We start from the raw sequence: 26,895 nt of genomic DNA, 5'->3' as shown, positions 1-26,895 counted from the left end.
TAAAAAATGTTTAAACAAAATACTTGGTTTATTTTTCTTACGATTTCCCATTTCATTAACACTTAATCCTAGAATGATGCACAATAATTACTTAGTAATTACTATAATACATTTTTAATTATTTAACTGTATTTTATATTTCTACAGTAGTTATAGCAAGAGCAGGCTAGACGGGAGAACAAACGGTAGAAAGCGTAAAGTGAATACGCGCGACCACTGGTGGAAAAACGAACTGCCGATTTCGTTGCCGAGAATCGTTGCTAACATGTCTCCGGTCAACAATTACGGTCCCTAATGCTTTTGCAAGCCTGCGAACTACCACCGGATTAATTATGTAAACAATCCTTTGTTGCGTCGCGGCGTTGCATTCAAGAGGTAAAGTTACTCTTCCGTCAACAATTTTTTGAGGAGTTGAACGACCCTCTCTTAATGGATAGCGGAGGCTGTATGTAGTAATGGCGAATTAATGAGCGTAGAGATAAGGTTGAGTAAAAAAGCAAAAACAGAGGAGTTGAAGATGGCTGGCCGCAGATAAAGGCCGCGTTGCCTTCGAGACGTTTTAGATGAATCGTAGGCGATAAGGAGGCATTTTTGTCGAATTGTCCCGTCTTGCTGGAGGTAGCTTGTTAGATCATATCTCATCATTCGACTCTAATACGGAAAAATTGCTTTATTTAGCCACCCAAACACGACGCATTTGCAATTTTGTTGCTGACTGAGTGGAAATAGTAGGAACGTTAAACCCAGGGCTTTGCAGCTCCATTAGAAAAGAGATGCAGAGCCTGGTTTGATTAAAACGATTTACCAGCTTTGCGATCATCTATTCTCAAAAATGCCGGCGGACATTGTGTTGGAAACGAGCGCTGTTACTCGATTTCGTATTAATGTTTGATTGTTATAACGCTGTGGTGAGCAATTTTTAAAATGTCAAATATACGACTTTCTCTCTTTTATTGATTGATTGGTTCATCAATGTTTCGACTGTAAACACATTTTGGGATGCCAAAACTATCGGTGAAAGGAATTGGTCAATAACAGTCACACTTGGCTATTAACTAAATTGATGTGTTCTACTTTAAGGCATGATCATGTTTTCAATTTCCAGTATTACCTTACGTTTGTATGTAAAATTTAGTTTAGGAGTGTGATGTGGCAATCTTTTTTGAAACTCGTTGCGGTTGATTGTGCATCAAGAAAACTTGTTATACTACTCATCTTATCACATCAACCTACAAATAGTGTTTCTAAAATTAGTCTGCAAAGAATTTAATACCTTATTCTACAAGGTGTTTCTAAATAAGTGTCGCAAAGGAAACTGTGATTTGTCACTTTGACAACAAATTCTGAAGCACCATCAATTTTGCACAAAAAAGTTCTCTCGTAAAGTTAATTGTTTCAAAGAAAAATTACTATTTGTTTTGAGCATATTTTGTGTAAAAACTAGGTAATAATTAACAAAACTTGCCACAAATGAGGCCGATAAGGCAAATCTTTTCGGCCACACAATCAACCAATTGAATTGTTGATTGCTCATCAAAAAACAATTTTTTTTTTGAAATTGCAGTTGATTCATTCAAATGCACTTTTTTGGATAAAGATCGTTGGCATTTCAGAATTTGCTGTCAAATCACAATTTTTCCAGTAACGTACAAGGTACAAGATACAGGGTGGTCCAGTTTTAAATGTCAATAATTCACCATTCGATAGCCCATCAAAAAATAAGTTAACATACATTATGTCATTTTCATGAAAAATGCTTCCCAAGAAAAATACAGTCCATAAAAGTTCAGTTTAAAAAATCGGTTTCTTGTCATAACTGTCAGACCGCTGGAGCAATTTTAAAGACCCAAAACCAACCCAACCCAACTTAAAAATTATCTTGAAAACGGTGAAAATTGACTTACGAAGCTTAAAAAATGTCTTTGTAGCCAGTTTTCATAGTTTCCAGAAAAATTGAAAGACTAGTTTTGAAAATTGACTTATTAACCAGTAATATTACTTTGAAACGGTGAAAATTTACTTTAGAGGCTTAAAAATTGTCTTTGTAACCAGTTTTCTCAGTTTTCACGCAAATTGAAAGACTTTAGCCTTCACAATTGACTTGGAAACTGTGAAAATTGACTTGAGAGTATTAAAAAAACTGTCTTTGTAGTCAGTCGTTAAAGTTTTCAGATAAGTTGAAAAACTTTAGTAGTAAAAATTGAATTCAAGCCACACACACACACACAATTTACACATTTCAACCTTGAAAATTGACTTGCACACCAAAAACTGACTCTGTACCAATGTAAAGTGACATCAAAAGCTTAAAATTTGCATTTGAAGTAAGTTTTCATAATTTGAAAATACATTTCAATATTTTAGTCTTGAAAATAGTCTTAAATACACGATATTGACATTGGATTCATGAAAATTGCCTTGACGACTAACTTTTCAAGTTTTTTTACTTTGCTTTTCATTTTCTTAGAACTCTGGGCTATTTTTAAGGATTTAAAACTACTTTCAGCTTTAGAAAATCGTTTTAGCGTTATCTTCACCAAGTTTTTGACATAGCAGACTTAAAAAACTATTTTTAGTGTCAAAAATTAACGCGTAAACCTCACCGATGACCAGATTTGAATCTTTGTGCACCATTTTAAAGTAAAAAATACAATAACCCAAGTAGAAATTTTTGTCAAAATTTGAATAATACCCAGTGAGCGTAGAAAATAATGACTATCCCCCTATATCGACGCATCTTATTAATTTTGAAGAATGTCATTCACATCAAATAACGATTACTCATTTCATAATTACTTGTTCCAAATTTGATCATAATTGGTCCAACGGTCTGACAGTTAGCAAAAAACAATTTTTTAAAATCAACTTTGGAGGTCTTTGTCTTCCTTAGGAAGCGTTCTTCAGGAAAATGACATAATGCATGTCAACTTATTTTTTGATGGGCTATCGATTGGTGAATTATTGACATTTAAAACTGGACCACCCTGTATAAGGAACCCTTACGATACCTTAAAATATCCTTGGGTTTTTTGAGATTTAAAATTCAATAATCTTTCTGTTTACAAAAAGATGAAAATCTCTCTCTCCCTCAAAGAGCGAGATTACAAAACTGATTTCTACTTTTCATTGGATATATCGACGGGCGAGAGCAGCTGGAAAGCAGATTATGCACACTCGGAAGCCCTAAATTTAAATCCGGATCGGGGAATTCTATTTCTATAAAAACGATCCTCGGGTGTTTTTTTTTTTGGACGCTACAGGAAGTTTTTTTACGTCAACACCGATTAAGTCAATCGGATCGGAACTGCTTGTCAGAAAAACATTTTTCTCTTCCTGGTTTTAGTTATCAAACCGATGACCAGAATTAAGTGATTTAAACACGGAATCACGTAAAAACGTCTTTCTTACAAATTTCTAAAACACGTTTCAAAGAAGGATATGGTTTAGCATACTGATTAGCGCCCGGCGGAAATTCGTCCGGCAATAAATCCGCGAAATAATAAATCGAGCCCGAATTGGGTGAGTTATGGGCCGAAAATTTCAATAAAGAATATAACGACCTTCGGAAAAACAACCCCATAAATTAGTTCGCCATTATCGGATAAACAGTTCGTTCCTAATGGATCCGATTTGTCAGAGAACGGATAAGGGGCAAGACTAACTTCTTTCTACTGAAATTTATCAACTGAAAACTTGACGCTGAGTTGGAACTTCAAGAAGAAGAATTTCAAAGAATCCGTAGGAAATAGTGACATAGCTTGAAAGGAAGAAAATCGGCTTACTGATCTTAATTAACACCGGTAGTTAAAAAAACAGTAACCCATTGAAGTTCTGGTCGACTTGCTCTTTTGTGTTTTATTAAAAAACCTACAGGAAACGTACTCGATCCAGTTAATCCACTTCCCGTGATTATAATCATTTTAGAAAAGTGGTACAGAAGTGATAATTACCATCAATCACATGCTAATGAAACACCTTAGTTCTAGCTAGGAAGGTAGGAACCCTTTTTCTTTGAATTTTTTGAAGGAGATGTTAATCACCCTACCGATGCATTGTCATTGCTGCAATAATCCACCCATTTCCGAGAGAAGCACGTACTTTGTCAGTTTTAAATTTAAATGCACAGTATACAAACGATCGCTGTTAATACCTATAAAATGCCACGGGACGTCTTGCACGTGCTCGTCTTTCCTGTGTTCAGTGTATCAATAAACCATTAAAAAGCGAGGGATCCACTTTAACTGAACTATTTCCATCAAGAATTCTCATCAGCACCCAAGTACGACATGACGGCAGTACCGCGCACTATTGTTCTCGTTTTAAAATAAAACGGCAATTAAAACGGCCGTCATTTGCACACAAAAGATCTCATTAGCGCACAGTTTAAGTACTCAAAGAAGAAAAAACAGGTATTAAGGGTCAGAGACACCATATAAAGTCAAGCAGCCCAGGGTGTAATAAAACCGTACATACATTCAAGTAGAGATAAAAGAGTGATCGTTTACGGTGTAAGCCGAGCGTTTCGGGGGTGACAAACGGCCAAATCTCTTCTTTTTAAAGTCATTACTTTATATAGTATCGCCTTATAAAACGCCGGGGCAAGACGAGCCCGGACACAAATCACCCATCTTTATGGGGTACGAAGCGTCGTCTGCTTGCATATGGCTGCAACAAAATTAGATGTGTGTGTGTGTCGGGGTGCTTTCTCTCCTATTTTCGGGCTCGCGCTAGATAATATACGGCCGTGTAAAGTGTCACCTAAGGGTCCGTGAGTGGGGCTCTTTTATCGGTTTTTAGTGCGGAAAATAGATTGCGAGGGTAAAGTTTCATTTTGGGCCGTGTCGAGCGTTTTTTTTTTCGAGATGAAATACGACCGTCATCGACTGAACTAACGGGTGGCGTTCCGGCTTTTCCAGTCGGATTTCCATTTGAAAGTTTTTCAAATAAGCAGTGTCCAAATCAACTAAATAAATCGTTCACTATCATTAAAGTTGTCTTTAATCATTAACTCTGATCAATCTTAAGTTTGCAAAAGGTTAAATGACGTTCATTTTGTCCTTAAAAGAATATTCTGGATGAAATGCTGTTTATACTGTTTATATCCAGATCATGGATGGATCTAATAGTCAAAAGTGTCATAAGAGAGACAGTTATAATTAAAGAGTGATCAAGTAGCAAACTACTACTAAAAAGTTCTGCTTTTGTACAATTGACAAGAAAACTGCTCAAAGTTTCAAAATGAAACAAACTTCTCTTCTCTTCTGAAACTACTCGGATGAAATATGTACCTGAATCGAATATTCTATTAATAATGATAATGATTTATTAACCGTATTATCCTGTTACCTTAACCATATTCAGTTATTGGCAAAAACACTTTGCTCCACGAATGTTAACACCGACCACTCTTCAATTGTCAAACTTATACTATGAATCTTTATGTACAGGGTGATTGATTGAATTTTAACCACCCCCTTAACTTCCGTATTTTTGATTTTAGTAAAAAAAACTAGTTGTAGCAACAGTTATAGATATTTGGGTATACTTTTACTCTTAGATAAACAGTTATTATACAGGCTGCCCCAAATTTGAGTAACTAACTTAACCCTTAATCACATAGTCGAGGAAACAGTGTTAAAGTAACAGATGCTGCGGAAACTGTTGAATATCGATACAGACATTTTACATCAATTAGGCCTAGAATTTGACGTAGAATTCAAATATCGGATGAAAAGTTGGTCATTCTATTTAAAAAAACATAAGTTTGGTTCGTTACTCAAATTTGGGACACCCTGTATAATAACTGTTTATCTAAAAATAAAGTAGACGATGTTACGATTTTCCCGTGGGTTTTCACAAAGTCAGTTTAACTCAACAATTAATAAATTTATTTACACTTCAAAACACTCCGTACAATAATTAATTCAGCTACCCAAAACCCTACTACAATTCCACAATTATTCCACTATTTAAACTTTACCGCGTTCCAAAATTCACTACTCCCACCGTCTGAAACCGCTTCTTTTATATTCGCAAACCACGTTCTAGAATGACCGCAAAACGCTTCGCGATTTGCCTCGAATATCAAAGATGCTTCCAGGTGTCGCTTCCTAACTGTGGCCTACTTTAACACGCGCCCGGCCAGTTGTTGCGGCGCATCGGTTTCATCCCGAATCGAGTGCTCGTTCAGAAGTATCGAGCATAGTAGGCCCAAACCGTAACACTATCTTAGCTTTCATTTAAGTTTTGAGAAATAATGTTTAAATAGCTTTGTTAGGCTATTATTACTCGGTTATTATTGAGTTTAAATGTTCGCTCTGACTAAATTTTAGCGTATAAATAATATCCTAGTAATCACTCGAAATCTAAGAAGAAAGCTTGAATATTTTCAGGATTTTACCTCATTCCCAACTTGGCTCCTTCAGACGTCTAGAGTACTTCCAGAAAATATTCCGTTCACATCCGAATTTCTTCCAGCTAGTGACTAACGTTGCTGCTAACTATCGTGATTTAAGTAAGTGTATTAATTAGCTTTCCCTGTTGTTAAGAAAACTTGGCTGTACCTGAAGAACATTGACAAAAGTAATTGAACTAATTAATACGATAGAATACTTGTAGAAGTGCCGCATTTTGCCAAATATGGTTTGCAGGAGGTTAATTTACGAGCTAACAGAATTATTACAACGCTTTTCTTCGAATAGAGAGGGTAAGTAGACTGATTCCACTTTATGCATGCATCGGTATTCCAGACAGGCAATTCAAACAATGTTTGAGAGGATCAAACTGATTCAGCTCTTCAAACGTATTTTTTTAAGTTAAAGAACTGTCCACCGTGTACTGTAAGAAGAAGTTTTATACTCATCGCTTTTACTTTGAGAGTTACTGTTCCAGAACTAAGTTCTAATGAGCGTGCAAAGAAACCCGAATTTTCATGCTTCAACCAGGTTGGCGATGCACACACGAAACTCATTAAGGAACTAAAGGCAAAAGACGTAACTAATTAGACCAGACACCAAACGTAACAATCAAATTGGACGTCCTTGCACAGTCGAACTGATCCAGACACACTCGCTTCCATTGAACCTTTCTATTTTATTTTTTATTTCGATTCGAGGCGAGATGGGCTCAAAAGGGCGACCGGCCAACACAGCGACCGGTCAGAACAGCGACATGAGAGATCGGGATGAGCGTAAGGGCGACTTCGGCAATCTTCGGTTTTACTGGTGGAGGGGGAAATGGCAAATGATCATCGGTTTTCGTTCCTATTTTCTAACCTCACATTATTATTAATTAAAATATTGTTTTGTTTGGTTGGAAATACCTTGTCTTTGAGTATTTTAATATTGCAATAACAGATACTGCAATATATACCTATTTTCTGGCCTCAAACTATCTGTGGTGTTCGTCTACGTGTTGGTGTAATTATTTTTCAGGTTGTGGACGAGAAAAAGCGCAGACTATTTTAAAGTTTTGGAGATGCTTGTTTATCACTTGAACAATTACAAGTAGGTAGGTATACTATTTGAAATTCGTTTTAGCTAGTATGGGCTTTTTAATGGCTTAATTTAGGAAGCCGTCAAGTAGTGATGTGTATTATTTTGTTGTTGAATAATAATATTAAATCATTTGAAAATAAATAGGTATTACCTTAAATTGAACTGATTATGTTTACAGGATAAAGGATTACTCCAAAGGCTCTGAAGATTTGGTCTTTTGCAACAATAAGAATAAACCAGAGCAACCATTAATGTTAGGATGGTAAGTTTTACTAGAATTTATTGTGATTACATACTTATTTATTTTTGTATTGTTTACAAACAGGGCACTACTGAAATCCAATGTGGAATGTTTTGGAAGAGGGTACCAATTTTTAAGGCAACATTTTAAACAATGAAGTGTAATAACCAGTGTTTGAACTGTATTATTTAGATAATACAGCTAGATATCTATACTATAGCTGTTACTCCTTATGGTTTTATTATGTTATTTGTAATTTACATACACCATTACATTTAGACAAATCTTTAAAAGTGTAGAAGCAGCTTGAAATCAATATGTGTTTGTATATTATTATTATTTGGACGGGTGTCATCATTTCTCTCCAATATAATTTGTCCCAATATTTCCAAATCCCCAATTCCTTATTAAATTATTTCCTATATATTTCAGTCTAAAATGATTAGGCCCAAAAAGCTGGACATCCAATTTAAAAACAATCTGTTTTTTGTTGGGTAAATTAAATGTGTACAAAGACTAACCTAACCTAAAACATCTTATTTTGTCAACATAACCTAATTCTTCGTTTTTCTGCCTTAGCAAAAATGATGGTGATGAGCAAATCACACCTTAGAACTTACAATAGATGAATAATATTGCGCTCATGCGCTCTCTGAGTATGCATGCCTTATTAATTTTGCGCAATACATCAAATCAAAGAAAAATCTGCTTTTGTTTCATTCAATCCCTATAGTCTTAGATAGATACAGATTTACTTTAACTATTAAATAATACTTTGTTTTTATCTTAGGTAAAAAGTATACACCCAACTTAACAGTTATTGTCACAGCTCAAAGTTCACAGCAATGTAGGTAGTAAATAAATTACTATACAACAGGACTAATAATGACTTTGTTGTATAATCTACCTTTATTTTCTCCTTACTTGAAAATGTGTAAAATCATCAATTTTATTTAATTTAGTAGTGATATGAAATTTTTTTTTTCTCATATTAATTAAATTAAAGCGAGTTTTGCAAAAACCTCTAGTTGTAGACCATTTAATATCCCTATACTTTCAAAGATAGTTATAGATCATTTTGTTTTGAACATAAAAATTCAAATTAATGTAGAATTTTTTTTAATGTTTTTATTGTCTTTAAAATAGCCAGTTTTATCCATTAATAGGATATAACAACCAGCAAAAACCTGAAGAATATACATGCACTATGTTTTTGAAAAAAAAAATCAAAACTTTGTTTGCCACCACAGTCAAAGGCTTGTTACACAGTGTAATAATTACACAGTGTTAACATATGCACATTGTTATCAAGTCCTGCTAAATTTATTACATATTGTCCGTTATATAAAATCATTAAAATACTGTCTTATTGCAAGTATCATAACTATCCTACTGCTAATGTTTATAACCTCTCCTTATTTCCCCATTTCTATAAAAACCACTATTTATGTTATTATTATGTTTACCATTAATATATGTGTATGACCATTATGATAGTTACTTAGGACCACCATAGAATAAGCACCTAAAGAGGCATTGTCGATATGACACACATACTTATAGTTACTTTATACATGGTAACATAATTCTGGCATTGTTCATTGCACAACTTGTGTCAAAAAATTACACAGTTTTATAAGAAAAACATGGAGAAACCCTATAAAAGTAGAATGTGGTGTCTAATTTGCTAACAATGAAAAATCAGAGGAAAAGTCTGTTTCAGTCAGTTTCACTCAAATCTCTGTCAAAGTAATAGGAGTGCTATTTCTTAAATTTGATGGTGTGTCCATAATTTTCTGAAGATATTCATATTTTGTTACCATTTTACTAGGTTTAACAATTATACAGTGTCAAAAACAATGATTATTTTATTATATCCTCATGCTCATAGGAAAAATTGAGAAAAAATAAAATATACAAAAGCGAAATAAATTTAATAATAATTTATTTTTCTTTAATAAATTAGTAAAAATAAACATAAAATAGACATAAACATAGCCTAATTAAACTTTTAAACTCTTAAAACAATGTATTAACATAAAAGAATAACATTTCTACCAACTTACAATAGCACATATACTTATAGGTATAAATACTATTTAATAATACATTATACCTAATTAATGTAATGGAAACTATAAATTTCATAGATTTATTTAACTGTTATAACTCCCATATGATATTACAAGTTATATTATCACAGTTCTAGAATCACTACTATAATATACAAAAACTATAAAAGCATATGTAACTTTAGTTGGTACTGCATTGATGTGACCTGCATGCAAAAAAAAATCATCAGTTTACACTACAATAAAATGTAGCAATTCATGGATCTAGAAACAAAAAAAAAATGATACACAGAGAATATGAGAAGTAGGTATTAACTAGGTAACATACCTATACTTACATATTAAACAATGTGTAAATCAACTAGATTTATACCTCAACAGGTATATGCTGAAGCTGGATGCAGTTTTTTCAAATGTATTTGCCTCTCGGTTTCCAAATACAGTTTCCATTTGGTTTTTATTAAATACTGTCTTTGATAACCATTGTGTTACTTAATAAAAGTTCCAGTATACTTCATGCACATTGGCTATATGAGCTGTGGGGGCAGATTATCAAAGATTTTCTGAAATAAAAACGAAAATGTTGAAATTTTAAGTCCTACATACCATTCCACTTACCTGTTGCAACTTTCCTCAGGAAAACTCGGCTGATGATAAACATAAACATGCCCAACTATAAGTAATCGATTTAACTCTGATTTACCAGTCTAAAACTGTCCAGTAATAAAAATCAAACACAATTTGAGCAAATTTCCAATCAACATGTAAACAAAGCCGCCATTATTAAATATGACCTGCTGTCCGCATTCCACAAATTCCACAAAACCGCGGCCTGCCGAACGCCATTCGGATGACGTCGCGATCTCGCCCGAAGCGACTTCGGGTCGGTTCCGAACCGTCGCCCTTCTGGCCAGTCGCTGTTTTGCGCGTTTCCCTTCGAGGCAAACACAGTCGGCTTCGTAATGAGTTTTGGTTTTGCCTTGACGGAACAATCCGAAAACACTTCAAAGGCTATGCTCGCGTCCGTCCTTTTTCAATTTTATCCTCGACTTCCTTTTCATCCTTTCCTGGCGCACGCCGATACAAACAAGCCATCCATTTTCGGTGCAGACTTTCGAGCATTCGATATTCAAATTATTAAGGGACCCAAAACATTTCTGGTTTTCAATGATCATCCTACATAATGAAGCTACAATCAGTACGTCTCATTATTTACCGGAACAATTTTCAAAATGAAGGGGGATTGGAAAATTCCAATATTTAGCGTTTTTTTTTCCATTACGTTTCTCCTCCCTAATGGATGTTGATAATTACTGCGAGTGGTCTGAAAGCTGGAGGATTAACCGTATCCACACTACAAATTCGCTGCCAGGATTACGATTATAAACCGATCAGATCGGTAGCACTTGAAGAAGTGAAAGTGTATCGTTCATTTCCTAAGTACCTTATTAGGACTGGTAAACGGGCAATGACCAACGCCACTGCCCGATTTAGATGGTGCAAAAGCACTCAACAATAAAAATAATTGGCGTTCACTTTCGATTGATGTTAAAGTCGTAAAAGCTACGTAAAAAAAACTTTCGATTGACATTCGCCGGATTTTTAACGAGTGAATTGTTCAAATAGTATTTTTATAGTGTCGTGGAATTATCCAGTGTTTTAGGTTTGGCGCCTATAAATTTTGATTCTGAGAATCTAGAAAAATAAATCTAACCACGTTTTCCAGACCGAAATCGTCTCTTAAACCAAACAGAATGGGATATTTTGGCACGGAATCCGAGCCCGTCCATTACGCAAACACATCTTCCGTTTATTTTCTTTCGACCTGGCAAAAACAAGCAGGAACGAGTTTCCGACAAAAAAGCCATAGTATGTCACTAGCGTCTTAGCGTGCAAGTGCACCAGAGTACAGTTACCTCTAAGAAGTGGCCGGTTGCGCTCTTTTCCGCAGACAACTGACCCACTTAGTGACCGGGACTGAATTTATCCGAGGATGGCAGAGATTTCTTCTTCTTTTTCTTCGACTGGTGAAAAAGGAGGTTCTTAACGGTGAATTATGTCCGTTCGCGTGATATAGTATCACTGCCGGCCATTCATGCGACGATAATCCTAAGATGGATAATTAACGACGTGTTCGTGTACACCGATTTGCGTTCAGGAGGGTTGAACGACTATCGTCTGATACTATCAAGCTTTACAACAATCCCTGGGGACTCAAATGTTGACGGGAATACGATATTGCTTTCGCTATAAGCGGAACGATGAGTCACAGCGGCCTTAAGACTCCCAGGCTTTGTGCTGCCGCATATGTGCAATGAGGTTTAGCAACGATTGCGATATGATACAATAAGTAGATAGAGAACGCCAATTATCTGTGTTTGGGATTTACTAAAGGATCTTAATTACTGCAAGTTTGGGCTTAATGAGATAGTTGAGTTGATGTTATTAACAGTATCCTTGGAGCTTAATTTGGTATTACAGATTATTTTAAAACAGTTTGTTTGCTTAAAACATTGATTTAATGAAAACAGTAGTGGAGAAAATCTAATATTATAGTGTATGCACTCTCTTAGTGACAATAATTCGCCTTTTTAGTTCTAGATGGGTGTGTTTATTTAACAATTTTCTTAGGTATCCTAGTATGTATTTATTCAATAGTTCTTTGTTTAAATGTTTCTGTTTCTGTTAGTACTTACTACAGGCCGATTCGATGGAAAACAGCTTGCCATGCTAGACGACCAGGATATAATCCGGATTCACTGCAAAACTTTCCGCAAAAATCACTGTCCTCACCATAGCTTACAAGCCAGTTTGCTTCATCAACATATGAATTGGAATTTGGATGACTGAAAGATAATTTTCTGATGAAGTCAGAGTAAATTCTTCCAATGGACGAACTTTTATCTGGAGAAGAGCAACTAATCACGTATGGCTTTCTTTCTTTGCTGTGATCCTAGGAAGAACACATACACCAGATTTTGAAAGAACATCATTAGGATGGCATCATCATTGAACATGTTTGGGATCAACTAAAACGACGTAATCGGCAACGAAATTCTGTTCCTGAAAACATGGATAAGTTGGAACACGTGGTTTTTGAAGAATGGCACTAAATACCCCAGAAAGGCATTACAAATCTTTTTCATGGTGTTTCAGGGCGTTTGAAAGAAGTTATTTGAACTAAAGGTGGCAAGACACGTTATTGAAACAGGTAAAAAAGGAAACTTCAAAGTTCAGGAAATTTTCAGCTGTACTAGACAATATTGCAAACAAAATACTTCTTTTACGTTGTTTTGTTGCAAAATTGAGAGGATGGTGCTGATTGTTCATCTGTTTTCCTGGAACTAACTCTTGTCATGTCAGATGATTATCTTCAAAATGCCAAACAAAGAGGTTTATTCTATGAATTGCAGAAAAACTTATCTTGCTATAGTCTGCTGTTCTCGAGCACATAACCTCACAATTCTTGGTTTCCATGTAAATTTTCCAAATTCGTGTAATGACGGACGAGTATCATTTACACTCAAACATCTAACCAGGTAACATTAAGAAGCTAACACTACGGACTAAAATAAATTATGAATCTAAAGATAGACGATCGTTAAAAATCTGTTTGATCTCTATAAACATTAGAGGATTAGAAAAAACACGGTATCTAATGCACGCTTCTTACGTTGATTTAAAGAAGGATTATGTGAAGTGATGAGATGGGTGTAACAATCAACGAAAAAAGATAAGTACCAGAACAAAACATAAATTTTTCTAATTTTGGCATATAAAGTGACACTTTTCAAAACTGATTAGAGTGACAAAACATCACTTTATGTAACTAGTTTACTCTCTGTTTTTATGCATTTCCGTAGAAACGTATGGGCGACATCCATCATAACATGTCGTTGTCACAGTTTATACAAGGTGCTATGAAAGTGAATATTTGTGTTAAACCACTTTAAAAGATGGTTTTCACAGCTTTTTGGTCAAAATTAGAAAAAATTATATAGGCAACACGTTTCGAAAATGTCTTATTGTGTAACTCATTCAAATTGTAGGACCTCACTGAGCTCGCCCTACAAACATGCATTCGTTACACAAAATCGAACTTTTCGTAACTGGTTACATAAATAGCTTTTATTGAATTTGACTAAATAAAATGTGAGATCAATCTTGAGTCGTTAAACTCTGACAATATTCTGTCCGACTGGCAGTTTTCCATTGGCCGGTCTTAACCATATAAAATATAGCCCCAGAGAGTAATAAAGATAAGTAAAATTAGGCAAGCTGGAGTCGTAATGAATTTGAGAAAAAACGAAGCAAAGAGCGCCACTAGACCGTAAAAAAGTCGAAAATTGCAGCCTAACCTGAAAGCGGGACGAGTTATGTTATGGGTCGCTAGTTCGGGCTGCATACCAACCCTCTCAAACTTTTGTTTGTTTTAATTTTGGAAAACTCGGCGTAATAGAGGCAGGTGGTTAGCGTGGAATAATAAGAGAGGAAATGGGGCTGTTTGCAGGCGAACAACAGGCCGTTACACAAAGTCGTTAGCAAGTTTTCCGTTAACGTCATTAATCGCGTCCGCGACGGTACAGAAAACCGAGTTTCGGTGTTTTTCCTAGCCGGTTGACAGCCACTAGTATGTGTTCGGAAAGTGCAACTATGTTCGGGAATAGTTGCTTTAAACGGGTACAAAGTCAACCGCAAAATGGCGGTTTAATGACGCAAAACTTTCATAGAGACACACACACACCGAACCGCGATTGTTTTACTACTTGCATTTAACTGGTCACTGAATCAAACTCAATGACTTGATGCAACTTGGACGACCATGAATTTTATAGTACTGGTGGCAAATAATATGAAATTTATTGCTTACAATCATCATTAAATGAATTACTTATGTTATGATCAGCATAAGAGTGAATCATTATAAAATTTACTGTTTAAAAATCATACTTTTGATAGTTCGTAAGACTAACTAGATGAAACTGACCTTGCTTCACTTTCAGTATCGAATTGGAAAGGACACACACACACCATCTGGTCCATAACTTAAAAATTAGCAAAACTATGATTTTCCTCCTAGCGGAACGTATTTCTTTGGATATGCAACATTTTCCCGTTCTTAGCTTGATCGTTATTAAAGCAAACCCGTTGTTACAAGATTTAATAAAGGCCAAATGAAAAATACTGTCACCAGTTTTGAAAAATACTGAAGGTTTGCTGCAACGTAACAATTCCAGACAATTGTTGAAACTTTATTGTTTTTGATATAACACATACTTTTCTTTCAGACAAATTTGAAATGTTTAATTAAGAAACTGAATGATTTTTTTGTACTGATTTCCCTTCCTTTTTCATATTAAATGTACAAAGTAGTAGGCAACGTAAAAATGTACTTTCCAGTTTGGTAATATTTCCAGTATATCTCTTTAAACTGGGTTTAAAATTGTAGTTTTCTACCAACAAAAGAAACAGGATACAATGACAGGAAAATTATATGGTAAAATGTACAGTTACAATCCTCAATTCGATTAATCGTTAGGTCAACTGTGACTTAATTGTAGATTATAAAATTCTTTAAATTACCGACGTCTTAACCAGCTGTTTAGTGTCTATGATCGACAGTTCACATACTTAACATACCACATGTCGGTATGGGTTCCGGAAAATCAGTTTTTTTCCAAAATATAAATTATAAATGTCTCTCACCCTTCGGCCCTAATGGTAACGGAAGTACAAACAAAACAACTCGAACCGACAACACCCCATTATTTATCACTCGAAAAGGTCATAAGTCTCCTCTAAGAAACGGCGTGGCTCAAGAGAAAAACTCTGTCGTTACCAGCTAACAACGGCCATAAGCGCCTTATGGCAGTAATGGCACCATGGGAAAATTAAAGCGGAATTATTCACTTGGGCGAGCAGGAACATTTGGAAACCGTTAGGCCGACAACTATTCATCATCCGTGTGGATGATTGGGCCTGTTGCGCGAGACTTTCCTTTTCTATCATTTCAATATGACGTATCGTTGTTCTTCGATTGCCGATACGAAAATAACTTGAGTGCCACTTACACTGCATCCCCTTTACAATCGAATATATTGTGTATGCGTCCGGTTTGGGCTTCAAAGGCTTTTTCGCCGATTTGCATAAACGGACATGGGGCAATCCGGTGCTGGTACACGCATTTTAATGAAGCTATTAAAACATTTGACACTAGAATAAATAAATGTAGGCGCCAATTGCAGTCGATATGTGTGGTGTAAATTGACTGCAAAATTGGACAGTAAAATGGTTAAAAATAGAAAATATTTCTACTGGTTCTTATCAGGGTAATTATTTAAGATTATGAAAAATAAAGAGTAGCACAGGTACAAAATGGCTTGAGTGAGAAGACTGATTGGCAAATTGAAAATAACTAAGAAAAGTCTATTAGAAGATCGAAATGCATGAGTTATTGAGCAGTAAAAATGAACAGAAAAGAACTTTCCTTGTTATTTTTTAGGTTATTTCAATTAAGGGTTGTTCCAATGTTTTTTACCCTACGTTAGTTTTATTTTGAATGTGACATAAATGAAACCTAGTGTACCTTGCAATTTGAAATCCCACAATTTGCGTTATTATGTAATAACAAAAATCAGCTATGTGCCTCATTGATAATTTAGCAGCATTGCATTTTTCACATTTTCGCATTTTACAAGATTGCGAATGTCACGTGCCTTGTTTGCAAGAAGTCACGTGCTGTAGAGTTAAGTTAGCCGTATAACATATCAAATCAATCCTACAACAAAATGATCCTACCAGAATGATGATAAAATCAATGCCATTTTAATTGGGTTCTATTGGTAATGGTATGGAGGGAACATCTAAGAACTTCCACGTTTTTCTAAAAACTGTTCACATATTACTTGTTGTTTATTAAGTCAATCCATCCGTTTAATTAAAATCCATAATGGCTGGTTGGCAGATGAAATTTCACCATTTAACTGTAATCGGTGTAGAATTTCCTTTTTGGAGACTAATAATGCATATTCCCTAGGCAGCCTAACTAGAATAACTGTTGGCTTTATATTTACAACCAACCCAAACAAGGATAAGAACTATAGTTTACTCTAACAATGTTCACATAATTAACCAGAAAGTTTAAGATTTCTTGTAGTTTTATAATTGAAGAAAAATTTCTGGATAGGGATTCTTACTGTTGGTTTCCTATGAATAATTCAGAAATTTTGGTGCTTGTTTCTTCAGACAAAGCTTTATTTTGGCAAATTTTCTTGAAAATATTGAACACAAACTATGGAATATTATTGATTTTTTTGTAAATTCCGTTCAGTTGCACTATCTTTGTAGGTTACTTTTTAATTGTTAACCGTGAATATCTGAAGACTTACATCTGACTGTAAATTATCTAAAAAGTTAAATCAATGGTATTTTCTGTACCAGTGTGACAAGAAAACCTTAAGTAATACAACTGAATATGCTATTTTGTTCTTTTCTTGAACTACTCATTGTATCTGAGAAAAATGTTAAGCTTGTGGTAAAGCTCATTGACTAATTCTAATGGTAATGACGTGTGATTAAAATTTGTAATGTTCCTTACATTTTACTCAAGCTGTCGAAAGGTCACCCGCTGATTAACATTATAATAGCAAATGTTGTGATCTTACCGATGTCTTGAGCAACTGTGCTTGTCGATTAGTGGTAGTTACCTGAAACAAAAACATTTTTCAGTGTTTCAATAATAGACCATTATGACATGTCAAGTTAACAAAAAGAAACGTTCACTTCAGACCCGGTCATCTGTTAGGCGCGTAAGCCTTTTTAAAGGTCAGCGTTACCCAGTCAGCCTTCGTATTCGGATTTGATTATAAAAGTAATGCATGCGCACACAACCCAAAACGATGACGTAACCGGTTAGTAAACGGAGCAGAATACTACTTGTACAAAAACCGCACTTAATTTGTACTGTTAGGTATGCTCTTTATTTAAAATCAGCGCAACACGTAGAAAGGCGATTTGTTAAAATTGATTCATTAGGTTAGGTATATTAGCATGCAGGCGTGGTAAAAACAAAAACTCGGTCAGTTAGTTACGCTGCACCGAATTACATACTTTCTTCTTTTTTTCCCTGGATAATGATGGTAATTTAGCGCGGAATGTTACATCAGATATCACGCGTTTAATTGGGGCGCAAATTCCCATAATCATCCAGTGGCGGTCGTTCCAGAAAGTCAATTGCCCGGAAATTAACAGAGTTACCCTCCTATCATTGGAATTACTACCTACTTTCTTTTAAAAGTGCCTAGATTAATATTTTCACCACAGAATAACGCTGATTACACTTTAAAAATGGTTTTATTCAGAAATTCGTTTGAATAAACCATTTATAAAATAATTGGTAAGTATGAATATGGGTGAGCCATCTTCAAAGAAAATTTCGTAAACCAAGGAAGTTCTTTTCTGAAACCTTGAACAATTCTTGAAAAATGATTAATAAAGCAGAATTCTGTACGGACAAATATACAAAACACTAAACTTAGTAATTACACGATCATTTACATAATATTCTCTGCCAACACAAATTTTACTCCCCGACGCATACTAAGATTGTTACAACTAACAACGCACAATAAGTGCACTATTCTCGGTCGAAAAGAAGACAAATTTTACCAAAACAACCTAATTCAACATTTCCAGACAATATTTACTTTACGATAAAGATGACAATTATCTTTTGATTGGCAGGTGTCTGCTCTGGGGTTGTCGAGAGTAACTCCTGATAACACAACAAGAATAAAGCCTTACTATTCCTGATAATCGTAAAGAATGTCGTAAGTGGCTTAGTACTCTATCACTTATGGAAGAAAAATATAAAAATAATGAAAGCATAGAGAGAAAATGAGAAAAGGAATATGGAAGAATGAAAGTGCGACAAAAAGAGAAAAGAAGTGTGATAACAAAACAAGAAGAATAGTAAAAAATTACAGTAACTGTAAAAAAAGCTCTACTCTTAGAAAACTACTACTTTTAGAAAAAATATTTTTTACTTATTTGTTATTTTGTATAAATTATCTCAGTCTAAAAATTGGGACACTCTGTTCACATTTACAACTTTTTATCTGAAAGAACATTATGTTTATAATTTTAACAAACATTAACCAAATAAGGAGCAGAGAGAGCATCATAATACAGCTAAATTGGAATTGTTACTCATATTTTAGTATATAGGTATAGAAATTTCACACTTACTTATAAGTGACAGTTCGTTCACGTCATGTGTCACTCTGTCAAAACAAATGTGATTTCATAAATGAGTACTGCATCAAAAATACTGAATCTTGTGGCTAGCTGTCAAATTACGTCATATTCTATATACAGGTGTGGTAAATCCAAAAGCGACCATAGGAAAACCGTGTAACGGACAGAGAAACGTAGGTAATTGCATGCGCGGGAGAAAGACAGAAAACGAAAAAAATATCAAGTAGGCCATATTTTTAGCGCGCTGTTGCCAAACGCCGTAAGTAAGTTTGTCGAGGGTATTGAATACTTACGGCGTTTGGCAACAGCGCGCTAAAAATATGGCCTACTTGATATTTTTTTCGTTTTCTGTCTTTCTCCCGCGCAGGCAATTACCTAGGTTTCTCTGTCCGTTACACGGTTTTCCTATGGTCGCTTTTGGATTTACCACACCTGTATAATGTGACGTTTTGTACCTGAATGACTGGATTTGACACACTGAGAAGGTAAACACAATCAACGCTGGCAGGACGTTAGTGTCAAATTTAACTGTTTAGTTATTTCCGGCCCTAAACGCATTAATTTTCACTATCTACTTTGACGATTTCATCTTTTTTTCTTAAATTTAACAAAAAAAACAAACTTACGTTAAAGGAACCACTTAATATCATCACTAGACACTGTATATAACCCACGGACTTTAACTTGTCATTGCAGACTCTTCAAACCAATATGAGGAGCCCTGATGGATATCGAATTTTACATGCATGCAAGAGCTCCGAAAATAGAGGGAGCGGATCTCGAATTTCTTGGCATCGTATTTTACCTCTCTTCCTACTAAAATTAAACCGGGATCCGGGATTTTATTGCCGTGACGATTTGGGTTAATAACCGTCTAATGTCATCGATGACACTCCAATGAATTGTGTTGAAACTATGTTCTCTTTCGGAATATTGAGCAAGTTCAAACACATTAGGCACTAGTGACCTAACGTATATTCTATACGTTTCCATTAAATTTGAAAACGTCTGAAAAAATAGTACATAAGCGATTTTGAAATCGACAAAATAGGTCACAATTATGTATTGTTGTGTAAATGTCAATTTTTTCTTTTAGAGAAGTTTGCAAAAATTTTTCCTCCTTGAATTTAATTATTGATTTTTAGTTTCAATTTGTTAATAATTGAGTTTTGTAGATAAGTTGTAACTCTAGAATTGAATGAAACAAAAATGATGCAAATTCGAATCTAATTCTAGAAGCTTCATCTAGGTCCTTAAGGGGAGTCTATAGAGTTTCTAAAGCTAGAACGAGTCATACACAATCGTGCTCTTTCAGATGGCAAAGATCGCGAGACCAACCCACGCCCACGTGATACACGTTCACGATTTCTTTAAACAACGAGGGGGAGCGAGACGTGGAGAGTTTTCTACGGTCCGTTTTATGTTGACCTAGACCCGGGAGGATCTTATCGTAAATCTTCTCCACCTTCGAATTCGACAAACAACGCCATAACTTTCGGTATTGTCGCCGCGAAATGTCATAAACCGTAAAGTGGATTCGAGTGGTAAACAGTACGTAAATCCCGCTAAAACTCCTCGCATTTTTCATCGACGAAACCCATTCCGTTTCATTATACGACGTCTTAACCTATACGTTCGCTCCGGTTTCTAAAAAAAAACCGTAATGTAGATGGAGATTGTTCTTAGGCAAAAAACGGGGTTACGAGGCCTCGACGGGGGCCAGGGCAGAAGCGCAAATCTCGAGCCACGTACGAATCCAAATAAGCCACAGAGCTGAAAAACGGTACGCATTATGCAATTTGAACGGTGGAAAAACTGATAATTTGACGACCCGCTTTATCAGCTGCCATAACGATTAAACCCAACAACAACGTGCATACATAACAACATAATAATAATAAACAGTGGCGTAAGCTATGCTAACAACGGGCTAATCAGCGGTTTTTGTTTTGAAATAGTATAGCCTAAAAAGCTTGGCTTGTGGCAGTCGTAAATTCAGCCATAATGTAATAGTTTCTCCGAGGCACTTTGGAATAATTGTTATTCTACCTAATAAAGCTGATCTTTCACTAATAAGTTTTTATTGGTTTAAAGGTTTCGAATCTTTAATAACTGCAATAAAGTTGGTTGATAGTCAAGTAAAGAAATAATTATTGTAAGACAATTTTGATTGTAGATTGTTACTAGGATCTCCTCCTCCAGCTGCAAGGCCAGCAGCTGAGTCGGTTTTAGAGAAGAAATCTCCCCATCATTGATGATGCTGCTACCAAACAAAATGGTCCTTAGGTTTGAGACTGCATCACATTCACAAAGCAGGTGTTCAGGAGTCTCTTCCTCATCCCCGCAGAACTTTGAGAGGATGAGGAAACGTGTACTCCAAGTCAAACGACAGTGTTCTGAGAGGAAATGTGCGAGTGAGCGTAGGTTTCTTTTGCTCAAGTTTACAAATAATTTACTCCCTTCCCGGTTGTAACTTCCAAGAAGTTTCTTTAGAGTGCGCCAATCCAGTGAGTTGCTCCCAGAGCATGGCTCTTTCGTGTTACATGCCAGTCTTAGGGTATGTCTAGCAGTACCTTCTGGTTTTATTGTACCAAGCAGCCGCCCCATGCATAGTAATGGGTCTAATCATGATGGTATACATCTCAGAATGCTTGGGTTACAACCACGAGTGTTTCCTTGGTTTCTACAAACCATTAAGGCCCTTGTGGCTTTACTGATAGTTTCCTGAATGTGCCTATTCGGAAGAAATTTGTGATCTACACAATTTACACATGTAGTTAAATAAAACTAAAATATCACTTGGATTTTAAAAATATAAGTTGGATTTCAGAATCTATAACTTGTATTTCATTATCGTAAATTTGGTTTTAGAAAACGTAAGTTGTATTTCAGAAAAGGTCACTTGTATTTTAGAACGCGTTATTTCAATTTCAGATCTTTTTGTGTTTCTATGTGGTTATTAGTTCATTGTTTTTTTAATATCACTTTAGGCAAAAAACCCGTCCATCGGGAGTATTAATTTATATAAAATATACAGGGTGTGCAATAACTATATGACAATCTCTCGGGGGCATACAGGAGAGGTCAAAATAATACGATTTGTTCATATAATTATTTTTTTTTAAAGTCACTCCTAAGGGAAATATCGAGCCCCAAAGAACTGCCTTTCAATTAACGTTTTTGGCCGTAACTTTTGAAACTCTGTATATTGTAATGATCATTTCCTTCATTGTACCAGCAGCCAATCAAATTCCGAGAACCGTTCTAGTTCCACCAATGGAAACCGTTTTATACTGATTAAATCCCTGGCTGCTAAAATTTAACAGTGATTAAACACCACCTACCTTTTTCGAATACGTTTTTTGAAGAAAATTTGATATTAAACGAAACGGGATTTAGCCACTTGTAAAATTTAAGTTATCTTCTTCAATATTAACAATTAATAAATCACTGTAACGTAGTTTTCATTAAATAATTACATAAATTAAAATATTTTGACGTATGATTGTCAATTTGAAATGTAAACAAAAATATACATGGCTGAACGAAAATCTGTCATCTGCTGGGGTGAGTTCAATATTATCATTAATTTCATCAGGTTTAGTTTAGTATTTGTGTTCTAACTATGGTGTTTTCTTGTTAATAAACTAAAATGTGGGTTTTCAGGAAATAATCTTGACATATACCCCTCAGCGTTCACGTTTTATCACGTAAAATGTGCATTGGTAGGTTTTTTGCAAAATTTTTCTTTTAGGCAAATGGTTTCGACTAAATAATTCTTTGGAAAAAATCCTTCGACCTGCGGTCTCAGGATTTTATCGTCGAATTATTTAATCTCAATCATTTTCCAAGCAAAATTTTGCAAAAAATCACCTATGCACAGTTTACCCGATAAAACTTGAACGTCTCGGGATATAACCTATGATTATTGGGTTTAATGTTTTATCGAAAGAGACCTTCTATTTGACATGAAAACCAGGTATCTTGTCTTCGAAAAGCTGGAACTAACTGGACCTAAGACACAATTTGCTGAAACTTTGACAGCTGTCATTATTTTCAGCTGCAAACGCCATTAATGGATACTCTTAACATTTTTATCGAAAAATTGTACTCTTAGTTTATTTCGATAAAATAAACGGTTTTCGAAATAAATCGATTTTTCATTGAACTGCTTAAACCACAATGTTATTAAAAATATTCGTTAAACTATTTACTTTTTTTACTTATTTACTTTTTTTGCTCCACTTTAATTTTCCAAATTACAAATGACCATGCCTAAAATCCAACTGCTCTTTTCTATACTACAAGTGACTCATCTGAAATACAAATTGCAATTTCGAAAATCAAAGTTATTATTCTAAAATTGAAAGTACCTTTTCTGAAATACAAATGATATTTTTCAAATCCATCTTATGATTTCTAAAATTCAACTGACGCTTTCTAAACTACATGTGTAAATGGTGTAGTTTTATTCCTAGAAATTTAACTTCTTCAGAAATCTGGAACGTCGAGATTAGCCAGCTTCCTTTTTCTTGTGAATGGTACAACAGTGGTTTTGGCTGGATTTAGTCAGCCCCATGGCAATGCACCATCTTTCAGTAACTTTGATTCCTACTTGTATCAGTTCACATAAATTGTGTTCATATTTCCCCTTGGCTACTGTGACGATGTCATCTGCGTACATCAATGATGATGCTTACCCATGTTGTCAAAATCTAGAACCGCCCAGATTCAAGAATAAGCTGAGTTTAGCTAAAAACAAACTCTATAGTAAATCTTCTGATTTAATAACGTAAATCCTAAAACTGATACTGTGTAGATCACACAATGTGACCAACAGTCAAATTAACATTACCGTGTGTCAAACTAGGCGACCAAGTCGATTGGAAACGAGGGCCACTCGAGGGCGTAAATCCAGTTTCGTCGGATTATTAAGTTTGATTGTGCCAGAACTTTCCGGCGGATTAATCCCGGCGTTCCGCCATATTTACCTTCGGGATGATTCGGTCACAGTTTGCTTTGTTTCATCCGAATTTTTTTTGTTACATGATATCCACTTGATACGAGTCGAAGGTTGTTTATTTATTCGTGATGATGTGTTTATGGTAAGCCTGGTAATGGTAAAGCGGTGTTTGTTTATTGGAGCTACTAAGAAGTGTGAAAAATGTTCCGTTTCGTGCTTTAAAACTGTTAACGTACCGTTTATTAACTTCTGCTGGATATTCTTTAAAGTGTAATTGATTATTTAATTTACTTTTCCAAAGCAACGGTTTAGATTAATGAATTTGTATTTAAACAATGTTTTCCTTTGCGTTCTGTACGTGCACAACGAAGAAATTACTTTTATGGAAGGTGTGCACGCAACGTGTACAATCAAATCGTAAATACATTAACAACACGATCAGTTGGTCAAGGCCTCGCCAATTGGTTCGCATATCAATTTTACGCTCCACAGCTTTGATAAAAAATAAAGTGACATAATTACTCTCTACCAGGAAACATCTTCCCCGTTAATTAACCTGAGTTTGTTTACTGCACTTACGCTTCAAGGTCCGTTGCATTCAAACTTTGACAACGCAGCGATTTAACAAGAAATTCCATCGAGCTGTAAATGCCAACGTACGGGTTTCAAGTTCTATTGTGTCGCAATCAAAAAATTTTGTTGAAAAGATACCTCTAGGTGCTACGGGACTACTCTTTTGGAATATCACTTTAATGGGTGTGACGCACGCACTTCAAGGATCACCGCGACGTAATTGGCTGACTTGTTTGGTGTTTTTCGGGCATTGTTCTGTTTGAACCCGTTATATGAATCAGTAACAACGCAAGTGTTTTGTTGAAACAATGAAACCACAAAATCTGTATTGAAAAATTAGGTTAGAGAAGAATTACTATTGGAAAATCCTCCAAAAAGATTATATTTTGTGTGTGATCAGTCTGTTTGTCAGTGTGTTCTTTTTACAGTCGTAGAAGCCTCAAAAATATGAAATTTTGAATTTTTAATTTTGATGCAATCTCCAAAAAGTAACTCCCGTAAACAGTTAGAATTACCGAAATTTTGTAAGGTACCAAAAATGTTCAGAATTACTTTCTGCATTCAGTGGACTGGTTTTACACTTAATTAGAACCGGGTGAACCGAGGGGTAAACCGCTGGGGCATTATGGTGTACAAATTTTAGGAATTAATGGGCATTACTGGAGGAACATTGGTATTTTGAAAACATCTAAATTCAAATTTAAACATAAGTAAAGTTTGGTAACTTCAACGAATTCCGTTGGAATACAATGAAAAATTATGAATTTTGTAATTTTACTTTTAAACATTTTCACGTTCTCTACCGTCAAAACCGTACTCCTAACCCATCATCTTTTATACGTCAATAGAAAGCTTATTTCATTGGCTATACATTGACATATAAAAGTTTATACAAAATGTGGCAAATAAGCTAGTTATTGACGATTGAACGAAAGAATGCACGAAAAAATTGATCAATTTTGACACCCTCTAGCGGCCGAATTGTCTAACCTATCCATTCAAATTGGGAGACTGTTAGAAAGCTCATTTCATTGGCTATCCATTGACGTATAAAACACTACTAAAAATGGTGCAAATAAACGAGTTATTCAAGATTAAACAAATGGATGCACGGAAAAAGTCATAAAAAGATTCACTTTGACGTTCTTTAGCGGCGAAACCGTCTAACCTATCAATCCATGTTTAGAACTTTTTTGAAAGGTCATTCCATTGGCTCTCCATTGACGTATAAAACTCTAGCAAAAATAGTGCAATTAAGGGGGTTTTTGAATATTAAACAAAAGGATACACCAAACAAATTGGTCAAAGTTGACGCCCTCTAGTGGCCAAACGGTATCACTAACCAACCGACTTTTGTACGTCAATGGAAAGCTCATTTCATTGGATATCCATCGACATTTAAAAGTAAATACAAGGTGTTTCAAATACGAGTGTTATTTACGATTTACAGACAGGGTGCCTAAGAAACACTTTTTGACTGGTTAGGGCTTATTTGACCCTGGAAAATTAAGAAAACACGGTTACATGAGCTACTAGGTCTACTACGATGTAATGCATAGAAATTTCTTGAAAAACCGATTTTGCAAATGACAATTTTCGTAAGGGTCTAAGTTGCCTGAAAAGCCACCACTATTCCAATGGGTTTTGCGTTATGTTGGCCACTTAGTGCAAGCGAAAATCGACTTTAATGATTTTTTTTCTACAGTTTTGCTGCGGATCTAAATTTGACACTCACTGTGCTAGGTTTGTGCCAAATATCAGAGCCGTACCTGACCGATTAAAAAAAAATCCCTCAAAGAAGTTAGAGTGGTTACAGTCAAGAAAAATGTTTAGTTAGCTTTGGAGCCCTCTGGCGGCCAAACGAAGTACCCTATTAATACAAACGGCCATATTTTTGGAAAGCCCGTTATATTTTCTATCCATCGACATAAAAAAGTCTATACAAAGTGTTGCAAATAAACGAGTTGTTTGATAATAAAGACAGTTTTGATTGAATTTGACAGCTACTACTTTAACCTTCAATAACTCGATTATTTTGACAGTTACAGGGTGGTTCAATGGATCAATTTAAAGCATACATTTTTCAAATAAGTGACCTAATACAAACTTACCTTAATTTTGAACAGAGAATCAGAGAACGTGCTTTTTTAGGACTGTTGTCGACCTCTTTTTTTGACCATCCTGTATGATACATTTTACCGATTTCTTCTTTTTTTCGATCGACTTTTTAGTTTGTTGCTATTTATTTCTCCAATATGGCGAATAAGACAACAAATGATAAACAGCGGAAAGCAC

General features: G+C 35.2%; 1 protein-coding gene and 1 long non-coding RNA gene across 11 annotated transcripts in view; both read right to left on the bottom strand.

The window, feature by feature from the left end:
• RapGAP1 (Rap GTPase activating protein 1) overlaps positions 1-26,895 on the bottom strand; it is a 159,435-nt gene that overhangs the window by 29,331 nt on the left and 103,209 nt on the right. Inside the window, exons 1-2 of one of the 8 annotated variants that reach the window (XM_081991721.1) lie at positions 19,691-19,729; positions 17,474-17,515 (exon numbers count right to left, since the gene is read on the bottom strand). The exons of 6 other annotated variants lie outside the window; for them this stretch is intronic. In XM_081991721.1, coding sequence (XP_081847847.1) covers positions 17,474-17,515; positions 19,691-19,714 — 66 coding nt within the window. In that variant the 5' untranslated portion in view covers positions 19,715-19,729. Of the gene's footprint in view, positions 1-12,505; positions 12,554-17,473; positions 17,516-19,690; positions 19,730-26,895 lie in introns of those variants that run through there. One more of the 8 variants, XM_081991732.1, reaches the window with a different exon arrangement.
• On the bottom strand, positions 88-10,808 carry LOC145737940 (uncharacterized). Of its 3 annotated transcripts, none has more exons than XR_014180531.1 (3): positions 10,428-10,808; positions 10,138-10,372; positions 88-10,073 (listed from the first exon to the last, which is right to left on the bottom strand). It is a non-coding gene; the product is annotated as an uncharacterized LOC145737940 (long non-coding RNA). The 3 variants fall into 3 exon arrangements; XR_014180530.1 differs by having other exon boundaries at positions 10,144-10,372; positions 10,428-10,794; XR_014180529.1 differs by having other exon boundaries at positions 10,148-10,372; positions 10,428-10,772.

Source organism: Ips typographus, linkage group LG1 (assembly GCF_016097725.1).
Source record: "Ips typographus isolate SLU linkage group LG1, UJ_Ityp_2.0, whole genome shotgun sequence".
NCBI lineage: Eukaryota > Metazoa > Arthropoda > Insecta > Coleoptera > Curculionidae > Ips > Ips typographus.
This window is presented reverse-complemented; position numbering and strand designations above follow the sequence as displayed.